The sequence below is a fragment of the Neofelis nebulosa genome, chromosome 8 (assembly GCF_028018385.1).
Source record: "Neofelis nebulosa isolate mNeoNeb1 chromosome 8, mNeoNeb1.pri, whole genome shotgun sequence".
Taxonomy (NCBI): Eukaryota; Metazoa; Chordata; class Mammalia; order Carnivora; family Felidae; genus Neofelis; species Neofelis nebulosa.
Window position 1 is genome coordinate 113,697,050 of NC_080789.1, and position 27,791 is coordinate 113,724,840.

The 27,791-nt window shown below is 35.2% G+C and overlaps 1 protein-coding gene across 5 annotated transcripts in view; it reads left to right on the forward strand.

Annotated features, from left to right (window-relative positions):
* EPC1 (enhancer of polycomb homolog 1) overlaps positions 1-27,791 on the forward strand; it is a 95,612-nt gene that overhangs the window by 53,787 nt on the left and 14,034 nt on the right. For all 5 annotated transcript variants that reach the window (XR_009247659.1, XM_058681536.1, XM_058681533.1 and 2 more), the window contains exons 2-9: positions 9,341-9,500; positions 22,835-22,980; positions 23,365-23,571; positions 23,951-24,099; positions 24,997-25,156; positions 26,370-26,546; positions 26,628-26,717; positions 26,800-26,948. Coding sequence is in view for 4 of the 5 variants with exons in the window: in XM_058681536.1 (XP_058537519.1) it covers positions 9,341-9,500; positions 22,835-22,980; positions 23,365-23,571; positions 23,951-24,099; positions 24,997-25,156; positions 26,370-26,546; positions 26,628-26,717; positions 26,800-26,948 (1,238 nt within the window). In the remaining variant the exon portion in view is untranslated. The remainder of the gene's footprint in view (positions 1-9,340; positions 9,501-22,834; positions 22,981-23,364; positions 23,572-23,950; positions 24,100-24,996; positions 25,157-26,369; positions 26,547-26,627; positions 26,718-26,799; positions 26,949-27,791) is intronic.

The window sequence follows — 27,791 nt, forward strand, 5'->3', positions numbered from 1 at the left end:
AAAAAGGAATGAGAAGGCAAGCAACAAAATTGAGCTTAATTTTGTCTGGGGCTACCTTTGACCATGTTACATAATACTTTATGTCCTGAATATTTTGTAAGAAATGGACTAAGTTGACACTATTTCACACCGCAGAGAAGAAACAACACTGGACTATTTTACATGTACCTTAGCAAAGGTCTTATTTTACTGTTTTATACTCTAGAAATAAAGTAAATTCAGAGTATTGATCTCTAAGTGGGAGAAGGGGTAGAGGGTAATAGTTTTATGTTCTTTTACCATTTATTCCTTGTAGAAAATAGTAAGAATTGAATTGTTCTTTTTCATCCCAAATAATCCATATCTTCAACTATTTTAACTATTCACATGAGTATTGTAAATACAAAAGCCAAATGTGTTTAAGCCTTAATTTGTTTCTTTGCTTTTATGAAATTTAATCTTAGTTTTTTTATGAAGTCTATTCCAAACCAGAACAGTTTGTGGACCTTAAATAATTGGCGCAATTCACTGGCTCATCTATTCAATAAATATTTCTTCGGTATTTGTGTTAGGCACAGTTCTAGACCTATGGCAGAGCTAAGCAAAAAACAAATTCCTACCTTCATGGATCTTATATTTTAAGGAGAAGGAGATAAGACAAATAAAACAATAAGTAAATTCAGTAGTCTGCAAGGAGCTAAGTACTATAGAGGAAAGCAAGGGGGTGGGATAAAGTGTTCTAGAGTTAAGAGATGAGAGAGATTTCATATTTTTTTGCAACATTTTATTATGAAAATTTTCAAACATATACAGTGAAGTTTCAAGAATTTACAGTGACGACCTGTATACCCACTAGCTAGTTTCTACTGTTAACATTTTACTCTACTTTATGTCCTATCCATCCATCTCCCCATCCATTTTTTGATGCATTTCAAAGGAAATTGCAGACATCAGTGCATGATTTCCTAAATATTTCAACATAAATGTCATTAATACAGTTCAGTATTTACTGTTGTTTTCTTTTGAGGTAAAATTCACATACAAAGAAATTCACAAATAGTATATGCTAGCTGAATTTTGACAACTCATATACTTTCATAACCCAACCCTCATCAAGATATGGAGCATTGTTACCATCATCCCTGAAAGTGTCTTCATTCCCCTTCCCAATTAATCCTTACCCCCACTCCCCAGAAACAAGTATTGTTTTGATTTTTTTTCACCATAGATTAATTTTGGCTGTTATAAAATTTCACGTAAATGGACTCAAAGAATGTGGACTCTGTTTTATAAAGCTATTTTTACTCACCTCGGTGTTTTGGGGATTTACTCATATTGTGGCATGTATAAGTAGTTCCTTTTTGTTGCTGAGTATTATTCCACTACATTACTATACCGTGGTTTGTTCATCTGTCCTATCGATGGATATCTGGGTTGTGTCCACTTTGGAACTACTATGAATAAAACCATATGAATAGTCTTACTCAAGTCTTGTTGTGGGCTTGTGTAAATTTAACCTACGAGTGAGATTACTGGGCATGTGGAATGGGTATGTTTGGTAAGATCTTCCATACCTTTTTCTCAGTGACACCGTGTATGCGAGTTCTAGTTATTCCACATCCTCACCATCATTTGGTATTGTCAGCCTCAAGTTTAGATATTCTGGTGGGTGTATAGTGGGAGGCTGGCAAAGAATGATCTTTGTGCAAAGATGACTTTTGAACAAAGACTTGAAGAAGGTGAGAAGGCAAGCTATTTAAGTTTGAAAAAAAAGCAAATAATCTAGTATGGAAAAGCAGAGTGAATGAAGAGGAAAATAGTGAATGATGCCAGAAAAGGGGGAGTACAAATCATTTGGGACCTTGGAAGCAGTTTTAAGAACTTTGGCTTTTATTCTGAATGAGGTAAGAAATAACTGGAATATTTTAAATGGAACAATGGCATGACTTGCCTTGCATATTAACAGATTGGCTATTCTATGAAGAATGGTAAAAAATGGAAGCAGGGAAACCAGTCAGAAAGTTCTTCTGATGAGCCAATCGTGAGTTGGGTGTTTGGATGTAGAAAACTACACAGTCCTTGCTGAAGCCATGTTCCTGAATAGGCACTGATGTTTAGTTCTTAGAAATGTCATCAGAGAATAGAAGAGAAAGTAATGCAGCTCAGCCTTTGTGTTCAAGTAGCAGTGGAGTCTAGCTCTACATGCGTAAATAATCAGGGGTTAAATTTCTCAAGTGGCTTTTTATAAATTAGTAATCACTTATTTCCCCATAAGGAATTTCATATATTGTTGCTTATAATAGCATGTTTTAATTTCTTAACCCAGAGGGGCTAAACATGGTCCTAATTGTTGTTACGTCTAAGTGTTAAGGTCATTATTTGCTTAAACAAAAACTTAATAAGTGAATATAATTTAATCTTTATTTAGGAATTTGTACAAAATGACCTTAAATAGCTCTTTTCAGTTTGCTAATATTTATTAGATATTATAAAACAAAGTATTGAGTGTCTGCAATAAAGCAAAATATAGTACTAGATGCTGAACAGGTTACAAAGATAATTGTATTTAGTCTTCATCCTTAAAAAAAATTTAGAGTCCCCAAATAATACAAGAGAATACATCTTTTAAAGGAAAAAAATTGAAGGTTAATTAAACGTAGTGTCCACATTTTAGAGATCAGTATATATACAATTACAACACAATTTCTAAATAGAGAATGTAGTACTATAGAAGCACAAACTGGGGAGCATTTGTGCTAAGACGAGGCAGAGGAAAGATAATTTTAAAATAGACCTAGAAGAACAAGTGGGAATTTTCCATGGAGGAGCGGGGGCATGGTGAATGGTAATGTCAGCAGAGGTAGCCATTCATCCATGTGAGCAAAAGCACAGAGCATATGCTTAAGAGACCTTTGCAATACTGTCCCTTCAGATAATTTTTATCTACACATAGCTAATGTCACTCTCATTTAATCAATAAAAATGGTATTTTCTGACTTCTCAAATGTAAGTGACATGCCCTGTTTAGAACCAGTTAACCCTTTCACATTAACTACCAATGCATTTAACAAAGAGACCATAAAAAAGCACCCGAAAGGGCAACCTCTTTCTAGGGATAAGCAAAAGTAACAAAGAGGAGAGTAAAAGAAAAAAGCATTAACTGCGTGAGAGAAGAGAGGGAAAGTTGGGTAAGGGGGGGAAAAAAACCAAAATAATACAAATAGGTAGCAAAGTGACTTGCTGGACTTGGAGTCTATGAGGAAGCTAGGATTCTTACGTATTCTTATGTATTCTTATTCTGTCTGTAAAACCCATGCTCTTCCTGTGTACTAGGCGGGCTGAAGTAACATGAGTGAATACTTACGGAGCTTAGTGTCATGATAGCAAGTTTCATGGACACATGACGATGTGCCTCTGAACTTTCTAAAGATTATTGTTCAGTCTTTCCAGATCTTTTTTATTGTTCATATTGCTATGTATAGAAAACATAATTACTTGCAGTACAAGAAGCTTTTTAAGTTATTTGCTTAATCATAAGTTATAGTTAACCTAACTCCATTTTATGTGGGATCAAATATTAAAGAATTCTTTAGATCATTTAATTTTATTTACTTTGTTCCTTGTAAAACCAAACTTGAGAATTTATGCCTCTGTTATTTTATGAAAAATTATAATTGTTCTTGGTATTTTGGTGATTAATTTTTAGTTGCAACTGTGCTTAATATAAATACAGTATAAATTTTACCTCCCCACTGTGTCAAATGTATAAGTAGTCTTCAAACATAGTTATTCCCTTTTTTTTTTAAAGTCTTTTAAGTAACTCCCATTACTGCATATGTTAGCTTAAATGTCCCATTACTGCAGATGTTAGCTTTGCACTAGTGAAAATGATACTGTCCTTGAAATCCTTTTCCTATTTATGTTTACAATAACACATTGTACTTTTTCTTCATAGCACTTACCACACTGTACAATTTATTTTTAAGACTATTGTATTAGTATCTGCTCTCTAGTAGAGTGTAAGCTTTACAATGTTAGGAACTGTGTGTATTTTATTTACAACATTGTGTTCCCAGTGCCAGGCACATGGTTGGCACTCAATAAATATGGACTAAGTTAATGAACAAATTTAATCCTAGATGTTCTGCTCTGTATCTCTAGTTTTTGTTCTCTACCAGCATTTCCCAAACTATTACAGAAGTTCTCCATGAGCTATTAACAGATATTTTCTGAAAAAAAATGGTTCTGTGGTCATAAGTTTGGAAGGACTGCATCCCCGTTCTTGAACAACCCCAATTTCCATTAGTATGTTAAGACCTCTCAGAAGTCCTAAAGTTCAAAAAAAAATATATATATATATAAGGTTAGAATCCAGCATTTTGTCTTTTTTAACTGTCATACTCTTTACTAGACTATTTGAAATTATTGGAACACAGCTGACCTATTTAATGTTGCAAGTAGATGTATTCAAAAATTTCATTGACAGATCTTATCTTCAGTGAATATCTAACTTTCCATATAAATTGTAATTGAAAATTGGATTATCTGTCTTAGGTATTTAGTCCAGGCGTTCAATAACTTATTGAATTGAATTCAGAACTCATTCTCATTTATTCATTTGTTACTTGGTTTCACGATTCTACATCTTCCTACTCAAATTAAAAATCTCATTTTCACTTATAATGTGATGTTACTGTAATGTAATTTGTTCTGTTTCCTAGAAATAGATGTATATAGTTTTGGGTTTTAAAAATACTTTCCTAGAAAGCTGCAAGTATATTTTACTCTTGAACTAAACTAACTTAAATGGGGAAGGTTTTACTGAACCAAATAAATTACGTCTTTTACAAATCAACACTGTTTTATAAAATCATTTAGTGAAATGTACTCAAATATTTTTTTGTCCAAAAGTATTATAGGTACATTTTAGAAAATATAGGAAACAAAGTACAAAAGAGCATTTCAAAATTGTACCACTTAGAGATAATCTGTTAACTCTTTGGTGTCTATACTTTGAAACTTTGTGTGTGTGCGTGCATACATGTGTGTGCATATGTGTATATGTGTATACACATACATACATACATACATACATACATATTTATTCAGCAAATATTTAAGCACTATGCTTTGTGCCCAGCTCTTGTTTTAGGGTGGCTGTTTAACAGTGACCAGAATAGACAAAAATCCCTGTCTTCATGCTGCTTAGATTGGGGTGGCAGAGGAGGGTGAGGAGAAAGGGGTGACAATAGTAAACAGGTATATGAGATGTCAGAGGATGGTAAGTGCTGTGAAAAAATAAAGCAGGGAAAGGAATAAAAGAATATAGAGATTTGTTTTATATATATGCTCATCTACTTTTAGACTTTTTTGTGAATGTGCTTATGTTCAATTATATCTTTTTATTTTAAAAAAGATTAATTACTACAAATATCCTGAACATACAGTTTTTACATCTTTTTAAAAGATGTAAAAAGATTTTACAACTTTTTAATAAGTTGGGTTTTTTTCCATATTAAATATTATTCTGAGCCATTTAAAGTCTGCACATATTCCATTTTATAGAATATGGTTTATTATCTATGTAGCAACCAAGGTGATCTTTTAAAACCTTTCAGCCACTATTGCCCTTAGTAAAAGGACAGATCCTTAACATGACCAATGACTGTGCATGATTTGGTGCTAATCCCCCGAGCAGACAGCATCTGTTATTCTCACTCACTCACCATGCTCCAGCCATAGTGGCCTGTGTTTGGTCCCCTTCCTGTCTTAAAGTCCTCATACATACATGGGGAAAGGGAAAATAGGGATATATAAAGTTATAGCTATATCCCAGTTGTTGAGGAATGCTTTGAAAGACTTAGAACTTAACCATAAGTCTTTTATACTCTACACACTTAGGGTCCTTCGTACCCTATTCTTCATCTAACTTTTTATTATAAAAATTTTCAAACTTAGAGAAAAGCTGAACAACCTAGATTCCAAACTTGTTAGTTTTGCAGTTTATTTTTTACTCTATATAAAATGTATCTATAATTGAACCATTCAAAAGTATATTGCACACATTATGACACTACCCCTGTAAGCCATGTATTAGGGGGAAAATATTTTCTTGACTGTTAAAGATAGGAGGAAATTGTGGGAAGTATTTTATTTAAAAAAAAAAAAAAAGGTTTTTTAGGGCAGGAAGTATTCACTCTAATATTAATAAATAAAAATTTGGTTTCATAGTTATGGAAAATAGATAAAACCATAAGGAAAAATCTACAGGACACTGTTCAAGCTACAGAGACTATAAATGGTAACTGTTAAGCATATAGAACATTCTTTAGTTTTTCTAATAATGAAAGATACATATTTGCTACCATATGTTGAATGGTATGTTTCATGCATTTTAATCACAATTCCATAAGGTAAGTGCACAATGTACACTTAGAGATAATAAAACATGCTGGGATAAATATCTTGTCTCAAGTCCTAAAGACCTAGAGCTAGTAAACCATGGAGCCAACATTCAGATCCAGAGCACTCTTGGTTGCCAAAGTCCATGTTCTTAACCGGCATACCATATTGCCTATAAAAGTCAAAACATTTTAAGGGTTCTATTTCACACCTGGAAAGTAATTTTCTTTATGGTTCATCTAGAAAAATAAATGAGATAGCCAGGAATATTCTGAAAAAGGAATTATGAGGGAGGAGTTGCCTTACTAGATAATGAAATGTAGTATGAGGCTACACTATTAAAATCAGTTAAATCTGGCATAAGGGACAATTGGATAGAGTAGGAAAAAAGTTTAGGAATACTCCCAAGTGCAAGGGAAATTTATTCTAGGATACAGGCACATTTTTTTTAAGTTTATTTATTTATTTTGAGAGAGAGAGGTGTGTGTGGAGGGGAGTGGCAGAGAGAGGGAGAGGGCGAGAGAATCCCAAACAGGCTCCTACTGTCAGTGTGGTGCTGGATGCTGGCCTTGATCCCACAAACCATGAGATCATGACCTGAGCTGAAACCAAGAGTCGCGTGTTGAGCTACCCAGGCATCCCAATACTGGCACATTTTTAATCATAAAGAGAATAGATGATTTTATGCATGACATTAGGAAAAGTGGCTTGCCATCGTCTGTCCTTATACAAAAAAAGGAAAAGACCATATGTCTCATGTTCACCTCCACAAGTGATAATAGATTAACTGTTCTAAATTAGGAACAAAATGCAAATTAAGAGTAATGTGCCTTGCTTCCCCACTCCCTTCTTGAGTTTGGTATAAGTATGCAGGGCAGAGGTCAAAGAAAATTTTTCTCAACATTTAAGGGAATCTGAGAATAGAAAAAGTATACATGTGACTGACTTCCCAGCACCCTGTGTCAATAGATAAGGGCCAGTAGATATGACAACAAACTATACTAAAGTATAAAGATACAATTAGCCAGTAGGGAACCTAAATCAAAGATCAAATTGAATTATAAAAAAGAATTTGTGTACACCCTGGTTTGTGACTATACAATTTATACCTCTTATTAAACATGACAAAACCATAAAGGAAAAAGATTAATAAGTTTAACAGAACGTTCTTGCATGGAAAAAATAAAAACAGAAGTCAAATTTAAGGAAAATACTTGGAAAATGTATTACCTGGGGCCAATTTCCTTAATATTAGAAAAGAAATAATCTATTTAAATGTCGAGAAAGAAAAGCACTTTTGAAAATGAGCAAACAGCAGCAAAATTTAAGAAAAACTTAATCATCCTTATAAAGAAATTAACCTAAAATAACTAGATGGATGATTTTAAAATTTAAGAGTCATTAAGATGCTGCAGGCAGTATTTTGTTGGAACCCCATGTGTCCTTTGAGGACTTTCGTTTGCAGTTTTCCTACAGATGCTTTCACCAAGCCACAAAGCTGTCTTGTACGTAACAGTACAGGAGTGATTTTTGTAGCATTCAGGGAAAAAGGTAGGCACTTAGGTTGTTTCCAGGGTTTTGTTTTGTTTTGTAATGTTTTTTCCCTATCAATTAGTGTCTGGTTAAGTAAGTCAGGTACATCCATATAGTAGGACACAAGGCAGCTGTTGCAAAATTGTAGTAGAAGTGTCAGTGTGGAAAGATCTCCAGGATATATCAAGTGAACCAGCGCCCTAGAAATAAAGCTCTGTGTGTTGCATAGGAGAATCCTATCTGAATTTTAAATCTTACCTGAATATGAGGACTGGAATTCTCTGTTTTCATACCATTGGAATATTTTTTTGTCCTTAAACTTGTATTTTATATATTTTTTTAAAAATCAGTTTAATGAAACATTTACCAAAATTCAGTGATGATACATGGGCTGGGTGAGAACAGGTATTTTTATGGCTCTGGTGGTATCACAAACTGGTAAAATCTTTCTGTGTGGTGACTAAATCAAAGTTTATTTTTAGTACCTGTTATATGCTATATGCCACACATTATACTAAACATTTCAGGCACATTTATGTTACTTAAACCTCCAACCAACTCTATAAAGTAGATTATTTTTCTCTTTCTGTAGGAAACAGATTTAGAAAACTAAAGTATCTTTCCAGGAGTCACAGACTCTGAAGCCTATGCTTTCAACCCCTGTCCTCACTCCAGTATGATTCAAAAGGGATCTGGAAATTCATAAGGGGTTATAGAGACAAAAGACCAGGTTTGAATGTGTCCATTTCATAAACTAAAAATGGAGATAATAATCTCTTTCTTTTAAAAGATATTAGTTGATGTATATGAAGGTATTTTTCCACATTTATGAAGCATTCTATGAAAAAGGAGATTAGAATAATTTTTTATCCATATCTTTCTTCATACAAATTTAAATGTTTTAACCCTTTTTCTTTGAATTTCATCTATAAAATGCAAACTTTAACAGTTTGGTCAATTTTTTGGAATCTTTTGTATAATTTAACTCAATTTCAGTGTAATACCTTTCTTAAATTGAGAAAGTATACAGTGTATTTAACAAAACCTTGTTTCTTCTTAATATGTTTTTACCACTAACTGTATTGTCAGCATCCTTTCAAGGCTATTAAAATCCTTCTTTTTATTTTTCTTTAATTTTTTTAATGTTTGTTTTTGAGAGAGAGCACGAGTGGGGGAGGGCAGAGAGAGAGGGAGACAGAATCTGAAGCAGGCTCTAGGCTCTGAGCTGTCAGCACAGAGCCCAATGTGGGGCTTGAACCCACAAACCATGAGATCATGACCTGAGCCGAAGTCTGACACTTAACCAACTGAACCACCCATATGCCCCTAAAGTCCTTCTATTTTTAAAGTAAAAACCTCTTCATAAAGTATATGTTCTGTTGGCTGTTTTAAAATACACAGACTTACCTATTTTTTCCTCTTTTAGGAACACCATCTTCAGCGGGCTATTTCAGCACAGCAGGTGTATGGCGAGAAGAGGGATAATATGGTCATACCAGTCCCAGAGGCAGAAAGTAATATTGCTTACTATGAGTCTATCTATCCTGGGGAATTTAAGATGCCAAAGCAGCTCATTCACATACAGCGTAAGTAATTACTCTTTTAATAATTATATTTCCTGTATTATCTGCTTAACTTGACATGTTTTTACTTTTACCTGTTCAAGGCCTTCTTAGGTATCCATTTCATTGACTGGCATCAGCTTAGAGAGTTACTAGAGCCCATTTTCGACTTTGTTTGTTTGTTTGTTTGACAGAGAAGGCACAAGTAAGAGGGACAGAGAGAGAGAGAAAATCCCATGGGCAGAGGGAGAGAAGTGGTGTTCACCCAGGGCTCGTGCTCTCCCAATGCAGAGCTTGAACTCACAAACTGTGAGATCATGACCTGAGCCGAAGTCAGATGCTTAACGACTGAGCCACCCAGGAACCCCATTTTCAACTTTTAAAATTGAGATTTCTACTTGACAAAAAAAGATGGCATTTTCATCCTACGTTTTTAGTTTTCATCTCAACATATGATCTTATGCTACTTTCAGATAATGAATATACCTAAGATGTGGAAATGGTTTTCTTACTATTGAGAAGTAGTAATATGAGTAGCCTTAAAGAACTTCTTAGTATAAGTCAGGAATCACCAAACTTTTTCTGTAAAGGGTCAGATAGTATATATCTTAGCCTTTTAGAGTCATTCAGTCTGTCACAACTGTTCAGCTCTACTGTTGAAAGGCAAAATCAACAATAGACAATACATAAACAAATGGGCATAGCTGTGTTTCAATAAAACTTGATTGACAAAAACAGATGGCAACCCGGTATTGGCCCTTGGACCATAGTTTGCCAACCTCTGATCTGTAATTCTATTTACTTTTTAAAATTTGGTGGATTTTGGGGGGTTGTTGTTTTAATTTGAGACAGCTCATGAGCTGGGGAGAGGGGCCCAGGGGGAAGGACAGAGACAGATAGAGGGAATCGTAAACAACCTCAGCGCTGAGTGAGCTCGATCCCACAATCCTGGGATCTCCCTGAGCCGAAATCAGGAGTCCCATGCTCAAATGACTGAGCCACCCAGGCATCCCTAAATTTAGTGTTCTAATTGGTAACTTGTTTCACTTGATAGTGATAAGTTCTTCATTAGCAGTAATCCTTTGATAGCTATCACATTTGATGATGAACAGCTGAGAGCTTGTAAACTTAAGAGACTTAAATTTCATTTACTCCATCCTCAAGTAGTTGACAACTTAAAAACATAGTTGAAAGTTTACTTAGGTAAAATTTGTACAGCTTTCATTGTTATGTTGTTGACCTTTATGATTAAGACATTTTTCCATCAGAATGTCCAAACTTTTTTTTTCTAAGCCTTTTTTCAGGACCATATAAATCTGTGTTGTTTTTAGAATAATTATTTAAAATTAATTTTATTTTCCTCATTTAACCTTTCCTCTGTCTGATCTAGTTTCTGTCCTAAATTCTAAACATTTATTTTACTATTTCTTAAATGTGAAAAAAAAAAAAACAACACATAGTGTCTATATTGGCTCTTATCAGTACTATATTAGCATTTGATATATTTTTTTTAATTTTTCTTAATGTTTCTTTATTTTTGAGAGAGAGACCACGTGAGTGGGGAGGGGTAGAGAGAAGGAGACACAGGATCTGAAGCAGGCTCCAGGCTCTGAGCTGCCAGCACAGAGACTGATTAGGGGCTCGAACCCATGAACCGTGAGATCATGACTTGAGCCAAAGTCAGATACTTAATTGATTGAGCCACGCTGGTGCCTTTTAACTTGATGTTAAATCTAACTTGTATGTAACCTTCTTCATTTCCTTTAGGAAAAATAAATATATATTTTTTCCAATTTACTAAAGGTTACTTTGAACCAAATAAGTGGCATGTGCTTTCTTGCCCACTCACATGTTTAGTTACATTTATGGCACAGACATTTTAAACAAATTTGATCAGTATTAGAACCTAAAAATTAGTTCTCTGAAAAATCATGGGAGTTTGAAAGTTATAGATCATCATCAGATCTGTATATGTTAACTGGGGCCACATTGTATTCCACAGCCACAGGTAATATTCATATGAATGTATGTGTTTGGGTTAAAGCAGGATTAAGTAAAATAAAATTATATTAATCAATTTACATAAACATTACTATCAGAAAAAAATTTGGAATGCATGTTTTACAAATAGCTCATTGATGACCAAAACCCACAAAACACATTTTAGTGGTAACTAGTGGATTAAATTACGGTCAGAAGAGTCAAAAGGTGCAATATTTATAAAGGAATTGACCTTGCTGTTGTTGTAACCAAGTAATAGTAATAAAATGGCAGCAGAATTGTAGCTTATTTGGGAAGAAACTTTTTTAGTCAGTACAAATTTGAAGTATGTTGTCTCTGGAAAGCTGTATACATTGGAATATCAATCAAGACAGTCTGCTAATTGGTGTTAGCTGCCATTGAATTTCTTTCAACATTTTATTTTGGGTAATTGTAAATTCACAGGATAATACATTAGTGTTAGATACTTCAGTCAAGATACTCAACTATAGGGGCGCCTGGGTGGCGCAGTCGGTTAAGCGTCCGACTTCAGCCAGGTCACGATCTCGCGATCCGGTCCGTGAGTTCGAGCCCCGCGTCAGGCTCTGGGCTGATGGCTCGGAGCCTGGAGCCTGTTTCCGATTCTGTGTCTCCCTCTCTCTCTGCCCCTCCCCCGTTCATGCTCTGTCTCTCTCTGTCCCAAAAATAAAAATAAAAAACGTTGAAAAAAAAAAAATTAAAAAAAAAAAAAAAAAGATACTCAACTATATGGGAATGCAAGCTGCTGCAGCCACTCTGGAAAACAGTATGGAGGTTCCTCAAAAAACTAAAAATAGAACTACCCTACGACTCAGCAATTTCACTTCTAGGCATTTATCCACGGGATACAGGTGTGCTGTTTCGAAGGGACACATGCACCCCCAGGTTTATCGCAGCACTATCAACAATAGCCAAAGTATGGAAAGAGCCCAAATGTCCATCGATGGATGAAAGGATAAAGAAGATGTGGTGTATATATATGCAATGGAGTATTACACAGCAATCAAAAAGAATGCAATCTTGCCATTTGCAACTACGTGGATGGAACTGGAGGGTATTATGCTAAGTGAAACTAGTCAGAGAAAGACAAAAATCATATGACTTCACTCATATGAGGACTTTAAGAGACAAAACAGATGACCATAAGGGAAGGGAAACAAAAATACTATAAAAACAGGGAGGGGGACAAAACAGAAGAGATTCATAAATGTGGAGAACAAAACTGAAGGTTACTGGAGGGGTTGTGGGAGGGGGGATGGGCTAAATGGGTAAGGGGCACTAAGGAATCTACTCCTGAAATCATTGTTGCACTATATGCTGACTAATTTGGATGTAAATTTAAAAAAATAAAAAAACAAGTTAATAAAAAAAAAGATACTCAATTATATCATCCCCACAGGATTCCATGTTGTTACCCGTTTATAGCCAAACCTAGTCCCTGGCAACTGCTAATGTGTTCTCCATCTCTGTAATTATGTTAGTTCATGAATGTAACATAAACAGAATCATGCAGTGTGTGTCCAAACTTTAGAGAGTGGCTTTTTTCACTTAGCATATATCCTTGGAGTTCATCCAACTTGTTTCATGAATTATAGTTCTTCCTTCTTATTGGCAAGCAGTAGTCCATAATATGTATGTACCACAATTTGTGTAGCCACTGACCCAATGAAAGACATTTGAGTAGTTTTCAGGTTTTGACTATTATAAATAAAGCTACTGTGAACATTCATCTGCAGGTTTTTGTGTGAACTGCTGGGATAAATACCTATGAGTGCAGTTGCTGGGTCCATTTTTAGTTTGACAAGAACTTCCACAGTATTTCCCAGAGTATCTGTACCATGTTACATTATCAGCAGCAGTGTATGTGTGATCCAGTTTCTCCTGTATTCTTGTCAGCATTTGGGGTTATCACTTTTTTATTTTAACCATTCTAATAGACATGCATTGATAGACCTCAATATACTTTAAATTTGTATTTCACTAAATAGCTAATATGTTAAATACCTTTTCATGTGTTTATTTGCCTTCTATGTATCCTCTTTGATGAAATGATTGTGCTTGTGTTTGCCTGTTTTCTAAGTAGATTGTTTTAACATTGAGTTTGAGGATTGTTTTATTTATATATTCTAGACACAAAGTCTTTGTCATATATGTGATTTAGACATATTTTCTCTCAGTATATAATGTCTTTTCATTCTCTTAACTGAGTCTTGTCACAGAACAAAAGTTTTTAATTTTGATGAGATCAAATTTATCAGTTACATGTCAGTATATGATCAGTTTTGAGTGTGTGAGGTTTAGGTCAAGGGTTTTTGTTTGTTTGTTTGTGCTTTGTTTTGGTTTTATTTCTGGATGTACAATTGCTCCAGCATCATTTATTGAAGAAACCCTCCCTCCTCCATTGAATTGCTTTTGCTTCTTGGCCAAAAATTAAGCATATTGATTTGGATCTGTTTCTGGGTTCTATATTCTATTCCACTGATTTCCATTTATTTCAAGATGGTACCACTGTTTAGATTACTGCAGCTCTATGATAACCTTTGATATCAGGAAGAGTCATTCCTTTATTTTTCTTTTTCAACATTATTTTGGGTATTCTAGGGCCTTCAATAAGCTTGTCTGTATCCACAAAGAAACTTGATAAGATTAGATTAAACCTATAGATCACTATAGGGAGAATTGACATCTTTAATATGTTGAGTCTTCAGTCCATGACCACAGTGTGACTCTGCAAGTATTTAGTTCTTCTTTAATTTCTTTCATTGACGCTTCATAATTTTCATTATACAGATCCTGTACACATTTCTTTATTATTTAAAAATAATTAATGTTTATCTACTTATTTTGAGAGAGAGAGAGAGAGAGCATGAGCTGGGAAGGGGCAGAGAAAGAATCCCAAGCAGGCTCCATGCTACCAGCACAGAGACTGACATGGGACTCAAACTCATGAACCGTGAGATCATAACCTGAGCCGAAATCAAGAGTCGATGCTTAACTGAGCCACCCAGGCACCCCAGATCCTGTACACATTTCTTTAGATTTATACCTGAGTGTTTTATTTTCTGTGGAGCAATTGAAAATGGTATAGCATTTTTGATTGGTTTCCACCTGTTCGTTGTCAGTATACAGAAATGCAGGTAAAATTGTTTGTCTTATGTACTGTGGCCTTAATTGAAATTGCTTGTTCTAGGAAATGTTTGCAGATTCTTTGGAATTTTCTACATAGAAAATCACACTGTAGTCTGCAAAGAGAGACAGTTTTATTTTTCCTTTTCAATCTGTCTTATTTCTCTTTCTTGCATTAGTATAGTGTCTAAAACTTCAATACTGTGTTAAACTATGTGATGAGAGCAGACATCCTTGCCTTGTTCCTGATCTTAGAAGGAAATAATTAAGTCTTTCACCATTAAGTATTACGTTACCTGCAAGTGTTTTTGTAGTTGCCTTTTATGAGATTGTCATATATGTGATTTGGAAATATTTTTTCTCAGTATATATAATGTGACTTTTCATCCTCTTAACAGAGTCTTCCAAAGAGCAAAAGGTATTTTTCTGAGATCCAGTTTATTAGTTTTACTCTTATGGATCGTGATTTTTACTCCTAGTGTACTGAGAGTTTTTATCATGAATCAGTGTTGAATTTTGTCAAATACTTTTTCTACACCAATGGATAGCATCATTTGATTTTTCTTCTTTAGTCTGTTGATGTGATAAGTTATTGATTTTCAGATATTGAACCATACCTGGAATAAATCCCACTTAGCTGTAGTGTATTTTTTTTTATACCTTGTTGGGTAGAATTTGCTAAAATTTAATTGGGGAGTTTTGCTTCTACGTTCATGAGAGATAATGTTTGACTGTGCATGTGTGTGTGTGTGCCATGTGCACGTGCCCTGTCTTGTTTCTCTTTTTTTTAATCTTTTTTTTTTTTTAATGTTTATTCATTTTTGAGAGAGAGAGAGAGAGAGAGAGCACGTAAGTGGGAGGAGGGGCAGAGGGTGGACTGGAGACAGGATCCAAAGGGGTCTCTGCCTGACAGGAGTGAGCCTGGTGCCGGGCTCGAACTCACAAATTGTGAGATCATAACTTAAGCTGAAGTCGCACACTCAAACAACTGAGCCACCCAGGCACCCCTGCCTTGTTTGGTTTTGGTATCAGAGTAATAGTGGCTTCATAAAACAGGTTGGAAAGTATTCTCTCTTACTGTTTTCTGGAAGAAATTGTGTAAGATTTATGTTAATTCTTTAAAACTTGGTATTGGCTTTTAATATAATACAATAAAAATACTTATGGTGTAAATTTCTGCAAAGTTAAAATTGAATTTTGACTACAAGGTGGTCTAGTAAATTACTTATGAAGGGTACATTACCTTGAACTATATATATGGACTGGTTCATTGTAGTTCCCCTAATTCCTATTTTGTAAAGCTCTTAAGCTAATGTTACACAAATTCTTCTTGGGAGTTTTTTTTTTTTTTTTTTTTTTTTTTTTTTTTTTTTTTGAGTGAGCGAGCACAAGCGGGGGAGGGGCAGAGAGAGAGAGGGAGACACAGAATTCAGAAGCAGGCTCCAGGCTCTGAGCTGTCAGCACAGAGCCCGACGCAGGGCTCAAACTCACAGACTGCAAGATCATGACCTGAGCCGAAGTTGGACGCTTAACCAACTGAGGCACCCAGGTGCCCTACTTCTTGGGAGTTTTTCAGGTGATAGATAATTAGTATTCCCTAAAAAAAGCAACGGTCAAACATGTTTGAGAATGATTACATATTGTATTCCCCTATCATAATGTATAGTATCATTTTTATAGGCTCTGGGAGTCTTGTGGCTAAAAAAAAAAAATGCTTCATTTAACGCACCATTTTCCAATTGTGTGTTTGTTACATGTTCTGTTAACATTTCTTTGAACTTTAGTTTGGAAAAGTTCATCTCTGTCCTTGTCTTTGACTGGCTTAGGGAAGAAATCAGAATTTTCTCCCTTTTTCCCTAGTGGGAGCTCTGAAGGAAAAAAACCAATGCTAAAACCATTATCCGCTTCAGTCTTTAGGTACTCTGTAAGGTATTTCACTGAGTGTTGGCTACTCAGCATCTCTTGATCCAGATATCATGTAATGTTGTTTCTCTTTTGATTAGTGACCTGTAAAGTTTCTGGATTACACAGCTAGGACTTCTTTCCTATTTATACTGGAAGAAAGGACAAAACAGTCTGACCAGAATGAATAGACAGGAACAACTCTCTCTCCCCCTTCCTTTTGCACTTGGGTCTTAAGACTCTCCTGTTAATCCTGAAAGGAAACTTTTTTTTTTTTTAAACCTTATTTTAGAGAGCACAAGTGTAAGCAGGGAGAGGGTCAAAGGGGGAGAGGGATGGGGGAATCTTAAAACAGGCTCCATGCTCAGGGCAGAGCCCAATGCAGGGCTTGATCTTACTATCCTGGGATCATAACCTGAGCCGAAATCAAGAGTTGGCTACTCAACCAACTGAGCCACCCAGGCACCCCAAGGAAACCTGTTTTTAAAGAGCAATCTTAATGTACATTTATATAAGTATATATGTGTATACTTAGGTATATATATTTATAGCTCTGTCCACTGGAAAAACCAAGAAGCAAGATTAAAGCAATGGAAAAATTGGGGCGCCTGGGTGGCACAGTCGGTTAAGCGTCCGACTTCAGCCAGGTCACGATCTCGCGGTCCGGTCCGTGAGTTCGAGCCCCGCGTCAGGCTCTGGGCTGATGGCTCGGAGCCTGGAGCCTGTTTCCCATTCTGTGTCTCCCTCTCTCTCTGCCCCTCCCCCGTTCATGCTCTGTCTCTCTCTGTCCCAAAAATAAAAAAAACGTTGAAAAAAAAAATAAAGCAATGGAAAAATTAAGAATAACATGAATTATAAAGCATTGAAAAATGTAGGAATTCGTGAATCCATACTGATGATAAAAAATGGTGAAGAGTCGTCTCCTGCTTTTGTAATATAAAGCCAAAAGCTGAATGGTACACTGTGAAGAGAGTGCTAGAGTTACAAAGTCATTTTGCAGTTAATCATGATCAAGATTGAATCATGTAAGAATCATCAGTGTGTTCTCAATAGAAGAGGAAATTTTGAAAAGGAGCAGAATATTTGCATGGTCTTAAGCTCTCCCTACAAATTGCTTATTACTTACAAGAGGGGGAAAAAAACAAACAGTAGTTATGCAGTGGAATAATTGGGTAATTTCTTGACTGATGAAAATTATCATCACTTATGAGGAACAGATGAACACTGTGTGCCTCTAGATGTGATACACTGAGAAGGACTAAGACAGTTGAGTATTGCAGTATGCCATCAGAGAGTGCATAGTCTAATCACAATGGGAATAAGAAGAAGAAAGGTTCTGGGGAGAGGTGTGTATTCTCAAAAATATTAGTGTGTAAAAGACAAAGACTATGAAAATGTTCCAGATTAAAGGAAGCCAAAGAGACAGTAACAAAAATAATACCTGATCCTAGACTGGTCCTGTGCTGGATCAGCTGGCAAAATTGGAATATAGGCAGGAAATTAAATTGTTGTATGAGTTTAAATTTATGAGGTTGATGACCATACTGTGATTATATAAAAGAATCTAAGGAAATACACTCTGAAGTGTTTAGCAGTAAAGAGCAATTGTAAATGTTACTTACCCTCCAATGTCCCCCAAAATAAAGTATGTATGTGTATATCGATATAAAATAGAGAATGCATGCAAATGATAATAAAATTTAACAGGTGAATCTGGGAAAGGATATGCAGGTATTCCTTATACTCTTTTCATTTTGCAATTTTTATAGGTGTGAATTTCTATATGAAAAGGTTTTTTTAAAATAGATCTTTGTTGGGGCGCCTGGGTGGCGCAGTCAGTTAAGCGTCCGACTTCAGCCAGGTCACGATCTCGCGGTCCGTGAGTTCGAGCCCCGTGTCAGGCTCTGGGCTGATGGCTCGGAGCCTGGAGCCTGTTTCCGCTTCTGTGTCTCCCTCTCTCTCTGCCCCTCCCTGTTCATGCTCTGTCTCTCTCTGTCCCAAAAAAATAAATAAAAAACGTTGAAAAAAAAAAATTTAAAAAAATAATAAAATAGATCTTTGTTGAAGCTACTTTCTAAAGTACCTCTCAGCATGGATGTATCCTGTCTTTATGCCCTGATTCTGAAAGATTGCATTTTCTCCTTCCTTTGCCTACCTCCCCATCCCCCTGCAACACTCCATCTTCCCCCATTATTCTTCTGATACTATGTTCTAACATATAAAATCCATAAAATCAACCACAGAACTTTATCAAAAAGGATTTTGTATCTGTGATTTAAATCTTTCAAATCTGGGATTCTCTATTCATTCTCCTCACGTACATTCTGGAAGTGACTCTAAGCTCTGTTTACTTAGAAATATAAAGAAGTTGAAGACTTCGATGATCTAGTTAGCCAATGATAGCTTTGTCTTCTTAGGTCTAAGGCAAAGATGTCAAATACTACCACACCATAGTAAATATCACTATTAACAATATTTTCTGCTGCTCAGCATTTATTTTAAGAACTTTGCAAGTTGATATTACCAATCATTGAGGGTTAGTGCTTGAGTTGAAACCCATTTACCATTCCTGGTCTGACAAATGTCTCCTGAACCTTGGATGGTGTGCCTTCTTTTCAATCAGGGATTACATTCTGTTTCTAATCCACAATTTGTGCCATTTGATGGACCCAAATATCCTTTCACTATTTGCCTCTTGTAGTTTTATTTTTTTATTACTATTTTTTTTTTAAGTTTATTTCTTTGGAGAGAGAGAAAGAGAATGGGCGTGCACATGCAAACGGGAGAGGAGCAGAGACAGAGAGAGAGAGAAAGAGAATCCCAAGCAGGCTTTACACCCATTGTGGAGCCCAATGCAGGGCTCAGTTCCACAACCATGGTATCATGACCTGAGCTAAAATTAAGAGTTGGACACTTAAACCAACTGAGCCACCCAGGCGCCCCTGCCTCTTATATTTTTAAAATGCTGTTTAGTGTTATGGCCTGAGCTATATATGCCATTTGTTATATAAACATTTATATACATTTCATCTCTATTACTTGACTCTAAGCATGAGACTGTGGTTTGTACTACTTTGTATTTCCTTTAAAAATAATCAATTTATATGTACTATTATGTTCTTCTTGCTTAGATTTCTTTACTGCATTTTCTCCTCCATCTGTGTATTTTGTTTAACCATATACATATCTGGGTTTATCCCTATCAAAATATTTTAAAAGGAGTCAGCCTCTACAATATGGCTCCTATTTTTAAGCAATTACTGGCTAGCTAGGTCTCATTTTAATTGACAACTTAATTACAAGATGCAATCCATTTGCCTGTTTCTCTACAAACCCTATTTTCTATTTTGAACAAACTCAGTAACATGGCCCAGAAAGTTTGAAGATACTCCTATTTTTAGGACCATGATAAATATATTATATCTTTATCAGCTGCAGTTGAGCTATCATTTGGAAGGGACAGGTTTGGCTGAAGCCAAATTACACGTTAAACATTGGCTTTGGTTTTTTTGGTCAAATGAAATCCTAAAGTGAATTTTTACATGTTAGCATTTTTCTAGGATATTAATATTTTTATATCTGAACAAGATTTGGTTCTCCTTATATTTTAAGATCTTACATGTGTTTGCACCAACTATAAAAGGAAAGTTTCTTGCAGAGGCAAGAGCAGTCTGACCATCAGATACTTGTTAACTTCTGTAAAAGGCAGGAGCGCTCCTAGGATAGGGATCTTCCTTTCCAGTCTTGATTGCCTTCCTCCATATGTTAGATGAGACTTGTCATTCATGATATAATGTATGTCAAATATATTTTGGTAAGGCAATAATAAGGTGATAGTAGATGGGTTTGTTTAATTTTTGTGAATAAGTTTGGTAAGTGTGATTTGATCTGAAAAATTATTTTATAGCGGAGGATGCCAAAGTAATATATAAATGAGACCCTAAAAATATATAAAAATACCCTTAAGAAGCAGAACATTGCTGGTTGGTCCGTATCAGTTTGGCTCTTTGTATTATCAGGATCACCACTTTTTAATAGAACTTTCAGTGATGATGGAAATATTTTATAATCTGTGCTTTCAGGTATAGCACTAGCCACATGTAGCTATTTAATACTTGAAATGTGGTTAATGTGACTAAGGTACTAGATTTTTAATTTAATCTTATTACTTTAAATTGGCTAGTGGCTATCCTATTGAACAATACAGCTATGGATTGTTTTGGTTAGGGACCCAAGAAAACAAGTATTTTTAATCTAACAGTGTTTAATTTTAATCTACTTCAGAATCTCCAAAAGTTCTGTTTACATAGCAATAACAAACAAATAGATCATGGAAAGTCATTGGAGGGCCAAGGGTTATAAGAAACATGGGTGCTGAGATGATCACGTATAGAGTTGTTGTTTTTTTTTAATTTTTTAGAGAGCACTCTGAGCAAGGGAGGGGCAGAGAGAGAGGGAGTGAGAGAATCCCAAGCAGGCTTCAGGCTCAGTAGGGAGCCCAACGCAAGGCTCAGTCTCAAAAACCATGAGATCATGACCTGAGCCTAAATCAAGAGTCTGACAGTGAACCAACTGAGCCACCCAGGCACCTCAGTATACAGACATATTTAATGAAGGAGTCTAAATATTTTAATTAGGAATGTTACAGAAGTGTAATGTAGGTCAAAATGGAAAATGAACAATGCTATGTAATATGTTCAATTCTACAAATATTTATTGGATTCCTATAGGCCAGGTACTATTTTAAACTTAAAGCAAGGATGTAAATTTCAGGCAGCCAAAGGACCCCCTCTTGTACTTATCACGGATATCACTAATGGATGACTGCATACTTTTTCAGGGTTTTTTTCCCCACTTGAATAGAGGCAGTATCAGTATGTTTTTCAGTAGGGTACAGCAAACAGTTGGCATACAAGATGAACATGTTTACTGTCTCTGCACTAGAGGTACAAAGATACAATGAAGTAAACTCACAGAGGTAAAGTCACAATGCCTCCTTTCAAGGAAATCAGTCATATTCTAATACTTATCAAGTAGATTATAAAGTATGTGTAGAAAATAGTACAAAAGAAGGGCATTGATCTAGAACAGGAATTTTTAAGCTTGGTACCACAGCTTTTAGGGATATTTGAATTGCTGGTGGTTTATGCAGAATGTTGTATGTTCACACAGTCTTTTTTCTGGGGAGAGGGTTCATAACTTCTAAAAAAGCAAAAAGTGACAAGGAACCATCTACTAGTTGGGAGGGCAGTCAAGAAGGAATTCCACAGGACTTGATGTCAGGTTGGATTTTGAAAAGATTAGTCGTTTGCAGTCATTTGCTAGGTGGGCAAGCAGAAAATAGCTAATATAAAGACATGATATAGCATGCTGTATGAAATACATAAAATTTGAGAGGCACCTGGCTGGCTCACTCAATAGAGCACACAATTCTTGATCTCAGAGTTGTGAGTTCAGGCCCCACATCAGGTGTAGAAATTACTTAAAAAAGAAATACATGATATTTGCTACGGCAAAAAGTACTGATGAGATTGGAGAGACTCGGTCAAAAAGGACCTCAAACAGTCCTGAGGATTTGGATTCTGAGATGATGGGAAGTTAAGGAAGGGAAAGGTGTGAGACATTTTGATATCAAGCTATTTGATATTTATATTATCAACCTAGTTTAATATTGGGAAGTATTGAAGGACATTTGATAATATAGTATAGAGCAGTGGTTCTTGGCCTTTTTTTCCTAATCCTAACAAATATAGAAATACATCACATTTCTATCACCATGACAGTGATTGTCATAAGGAAACAAACCTTAGCAGATGTGCATTCATTGAGTGAAAGCTATTACTGTTATTGGCAGTGGCTGCTAACACTTCAGCTTTAAATACCACTCCCTAAGCATTTGGTAAAGTAGTTAAATAATTTATTAGGTAGGACTTAAATATTCTAGAAACAATCTTATTTAAAGACCTTGTCCTTTTATATTATGTCAAACCATATGAAATTGCCGATATTGCATCATTTTTAAGCTATAAGATTTTCATATAGTACAATACATTTGATAATCTCTTTCTGTTCTTAATGGCTTCTAGTTTATTTGCTTTTGAGGTGGGAGGAAGGGTTCACATCCATTGTCTTTTATGACTCATGTCTCTATTAACAGTAAGGATAGTCTCCTTTCTTAAACTTTAAATGTGGGAAACATACATTTCTTATTTTGTTAGAAAATCTAGATCTTGTTTTTATCCAGACATCTGTGAGAGGTTTTTGTCAGTGGATTCACATAGTAAATGATTGCTTATGGTTTCTTCTGTCAGCTTTTAGTTTGGATGCTGAACAGCCTGATTATGATTTGGATTCTGAAGATGAAGCATTTGTGAATAAACTGAAAAAGAAAATGGACATCTGCCCATTGCAGTTTGAGGAGATGATTGACCGTCTAGAAAAAGGCAGTGGTCAGCAGGTAAAACTTCATTGTATATGTAATAAGTGTGTGTTTCCATACCTATATGGAAATAGGATAATGTTGAGGTTAGGATAAGTGAGCAGACTCTGGAGTTAACAAGCATGAATTCATATCCCATATCTGCCCAGTACTAACGTGCATAATCTTGAGTGATATGTTTAAATTTCTCCATGCCTCATTTTCCCCCTCTGTAAAATAGAGATGATAAACATAAGATTGTTGTGAAAATTAACTAAAATAAAGCATCAGTGGCTGACATGTATAAGGCACTCCACATTTGCTGTTATTAATTATTGCTGTTTTGATTGTCATTAAAGTTGGAAGTACTTTTGAACCTTATGTATGTATTCTATGAAAATGACATAATGATTTTACATTTAGCCAGTCAGTCTGCAGGAAGCCAAGCTACTGCTAAAAGAAGATGATGAATTAATTAGAGAAGTTTATGAATACTGGATTAAAAAGAGAAAAAACTGTCGGGGGCCATCTCTTATCCCATCAGTAAAACAAGAGAAGCGAGATGGTTCCAGCACAAATGATCCTTATGTGGCTTTTAGAAGGCGTACTGAAAAAATGCAGACTCGAAAAGTAAGTGAATTTGGAAAACTTCTTTCGTAATTTTTTTTTGATATAAGAAAAATTATTTATACTTACAAATATCTCAGTATCTGAAGGTGGTATTTTAATTTGTGTTTAAATAGACTTTCTATACAAAATAATGAAAAGTATTAATTTAAAGTGAATCAACCTTAGGATTCATTACATAGCTATTAATGATATATTTTAATGTTAAACTATTTAAAAATCCTATATATAATTGATCCTGGTGATCCATATTCCCTTTTGGTATCTTTAAAATTCTAACTAACCTATCAAATATATCTATTCTTATATGTTAGTAGTGGTGTTCAGAATGCCACTAGTTAGAAATGTTACTGACATTCAAAAAGCAACTCCATATTTGCAGAATCGCAAAAATGATGAAGCCTCTTATGAAAAAATGCTTAAGCTGCGTCGAGATCTGAGTCGGGCTGTTACTATCCTAGAGATGATAAAAAGAAGAGAAAAGAGTAAAAGGGAGCTATTGCACTTAACACTGGAAATTATGGAAAAGAGGTAAAGTATACTTTAATAGGAATACTTCAATAGGAAGTATGGTACCATTAGCATTTTATATATTGAAGTATGATACCTAAGCAGTTAACCCCAGAAATACCTTCTATTAATAAGTAGAGACTATATAAATGCGTGATATGGTATACTTTGTTTAATTTTACATGTGTTCCTCTATTTTCTTTAAAAGTGACTGGGTTCAGTAAAATTAAAATATGCCAAGTATAAGCTTATTCTTTTGTCCTTAGTTGAGTGCAAGGCTGGGAGGGAGAGAACATTTGTCAGTCCTACAGCTTTTAATTTACTCACTAGATGGTACTGATTTTTTTTTTTTTTTTAAACACATACTGGGTTTTTGTTGTTTTTTTTTTTTTTTACAGACAAGTGTAAAGAAGGGAGGGGGAAAGGCCCATAATCTCAACATTCAGTCATTCAGGAAAGTACACAATGAAAACTTTAAGCCTCACTCCCCTATTTCTCAGTCATTATCTCCAAAGAAAACCACTATTAAATTTCTTATAATTTGTTTCAGGAAAATTAGTTTTATAGTAAAGCACAAAGCAATTCAAATTAGCAGAAAGTTCCTCAACACCATTTTAGGCATTAATTTCAACATCTCCACCAAATCTTTCACCAAAATTGGTAAGTTATAGTTCGAGCCTTTTTTTTTTTTCCAACAGTCATCTACTTATGGTGCCAAGATAAAGTTTTAAGCAAAAAACTAAACAGAAGAAACAAAAGGAATTATGTAATCTTTAATAAGCATTCAGCAAATAGTCAAAGTTTAATTGTAATCTTAAATCTAGTCAGTGTTTATAATTATGTATCAGGTATTAATAGTTATGTACAGAACTAACTTTAACTTTCTAAGCTTTTTTTAATTTTGTTTTATAATTTCAGGTATAATTTGGGTGACTACAATGGAGAGATCATGTCTGAGGTCATGGCACAGAGACAACCAATGAAACCTACCTATGCCATCCCCATCATCCCTATTACTAATAGCAGTCAATTTAAACATCAGGAAGCAATGGATGTGAAGGAGTTTAAAGCAAATAAGGTAGGGGCATCTGGGTGGCTCAGTCAGTTAAGCATCCAACTTCGGCTCAGGTCATGATCTCACAGCTCATGAGTTCAAGCCCTGTGTCAGTCTCTGCGCTGACAGCTCAGAACTTGGAGCCTGCTTTGGATTCTGTGTCTGCTCTCTGCCTTTCCCCCACTCACCCTCTGTCTCTCTGTCCTTCAAAAGTAAATAAACATTTTAAAAAATGCAAAAAAAAAAAAGCAAATAAAGTGATAAAAATTTTTGTGATAACAATAGCTGATAATGGAATGGTATTTTATCATTAGAGTGAAGAAAGAAAACCCATATAAATCTTACTATGAAATATGCCACAAAGTCAGGTTGTGATTCAAGGCTAGCCTGTCGATGCAGCAGTAGGAATTGTAAAGAGAGATACCATATAGATTAACTTTTTAACAATTAACTTTTCCCAAAAAAACTGTAATTGAAACTTGATATAAATATTTAGCATATGTACATAACCATGCTACTTGTCATGACTTTTTCTTTCCAACAAGGATTATTTTTTGCCTCTAACCTTTCTTGCCTATTGAATACTTCATACTTCTCCTAGCCTTTGCTGTTACCTGCCATACATATTTCTAAAATCACTCAGTACATCAGCTCATTCACTCTTGCTTTTGTATTTTATCCTGCGTTGCCTCTGTTTAATGATTTCATCTCTTTATCATCTAAAACTGCTCAAATTCGCCACTCCACATAGCCTTTATTGTTCAGCTCTCAAATCCTTACCACTCTATTTTTGTGACACCTCCACATTATAACTTTATGTTCCAGTATGGTAATAGTTATCTGAGGTTTGCTTTGTGATTTGTTAATTCTTTAAAATAAAGACTAGATCCCCCTTTTTTAATTCTCTTCTGGATTTTTCGTACAAAATTAAGAAAAAGGTACAGGAGCCAATGGTAAATACTAACTGCAGGATTTCAGAAGCTCAAGAATTTCTATTCTATTTTAACTGAAACAAAATATTTTATGAGGTTGTGTTTAGGTTGTAGGAACATACCCATGTGTCACAGAGACCAACCTCTAAGATTTTACAGTAAAAGATGACAAAACATAAAGTCTTCTATCTCTTCTGAGTATGAATGACTTCATTATAGCTATAAATTTCTTTTTAAAATTACCCAAACTGTAAGTTTGATGAACATGGTTTCTAGAGTTTGATTCATATATGACTTTATTGCAGCAAGATAAAGCTGATCTTATCCGACCTAAACGTAAATATGAGAAGAAGCCCAAAGTCTTACCATCGTCTGCTGCTGCTACTCCTCAACAGACGAGTCCTGCCGCACTGCCAGTCTTTAATGCTAAAGATTTAAATCAGTATGACTTTCCCAGCTCAGATGAAGAACCTCTCTCCCAGGTAAATATGAGAAACTCTCTATGAATATAGAGGAGGGATGTAAGAAGTCACGTGTTTTGACTCACTTCATTTTATTTAAAGGTTTTGTCTGGCTCTTCAGAAGCTGAAGAAGAAAATGATCCTGATGGTCCCTTTGCTTTCCGTAGGAAAGCAGGCTGTCAGTACTATGCTGTAAGTTTCAGGTTCTCTTTTTCAATAATAAACTGTTCACCTTTAACTGACAAAATGAAATAATTTGGATTTTTTTTTTAAGCCTCACTTAGACCAAACTGGCAACTGGCCTTGGACTAGTCCTAAAGATGGAGGATTAGGGGATGTACGATACAGATACTGCTTAACTACCCTCACCGTACCCCAAAGGTGTATTGGATTTGCACGAAGACGGGTTGGGCGCGGTGGAAGGTAAGGCATTTCTGTACTCCTAGCATAGGGATATTTTAGACAGTAGGGAGTCAGATCTAGAGCTGAAAACGAGGTAATCCTTCTCAGTAGTTCATTTGTTCCCATTTGCTGTTCTTAACTGATGTTTTTACTAAAATCCTTAAAGAAACTGCAAAAAGTTATTTCAGAAGTTCTGGGAGATATTAGGAGAAAGGATTGAATAGGCTAAGAATGTCATAAAACTTGGGGCACTTGGCTGGCCCAGCCAGTTAAGCATTCGACCCTTGATTTTGGCTAAGGTCATGATCCCAGGGTCATGAGATCAAGCCCCACATAGGGCTCTATGCTGAGAGTGGAGCCTGCTTAAAATTCTCTCTCTCCCTCTGCCGTTCTCTCCTGCTCACACTTTCTCTCTCTAAAATAAAATAATTAAAAATCAAACAACAACAACAACAAGAAATGTCATATAACTAGTATACTAAGTCGTTTAACTCATCAGTGAAAAGGATCCAGGATCAATGTATAACCTGACCCTGACATCCCAGTTTTTCTGGATCTAATCGCTCTTCTTTTGTTTAAACGTGATGGAACCAACCCATGTATATTCTAGATGCCTTTATGTAAGAATCTGTATATTTGTGCAGGAGGCAAGAAGGAATTACAGAGCACATAAAAGTGCAGAAAAAGAAAATTATTCCTATGTTGGTGAAAAAAAATATGTAAGACAGAACATTAAGGTGCTTTTGGGAAAAAATCTAATGATGTAATTTATAGTGAATTATTGCTTATATATGTGTTTCTTTCATTTTTGAATCTTAATTTCAGTTTTTAATCACTTAAACCGTAAGTTTAGAGTTGTCTGAG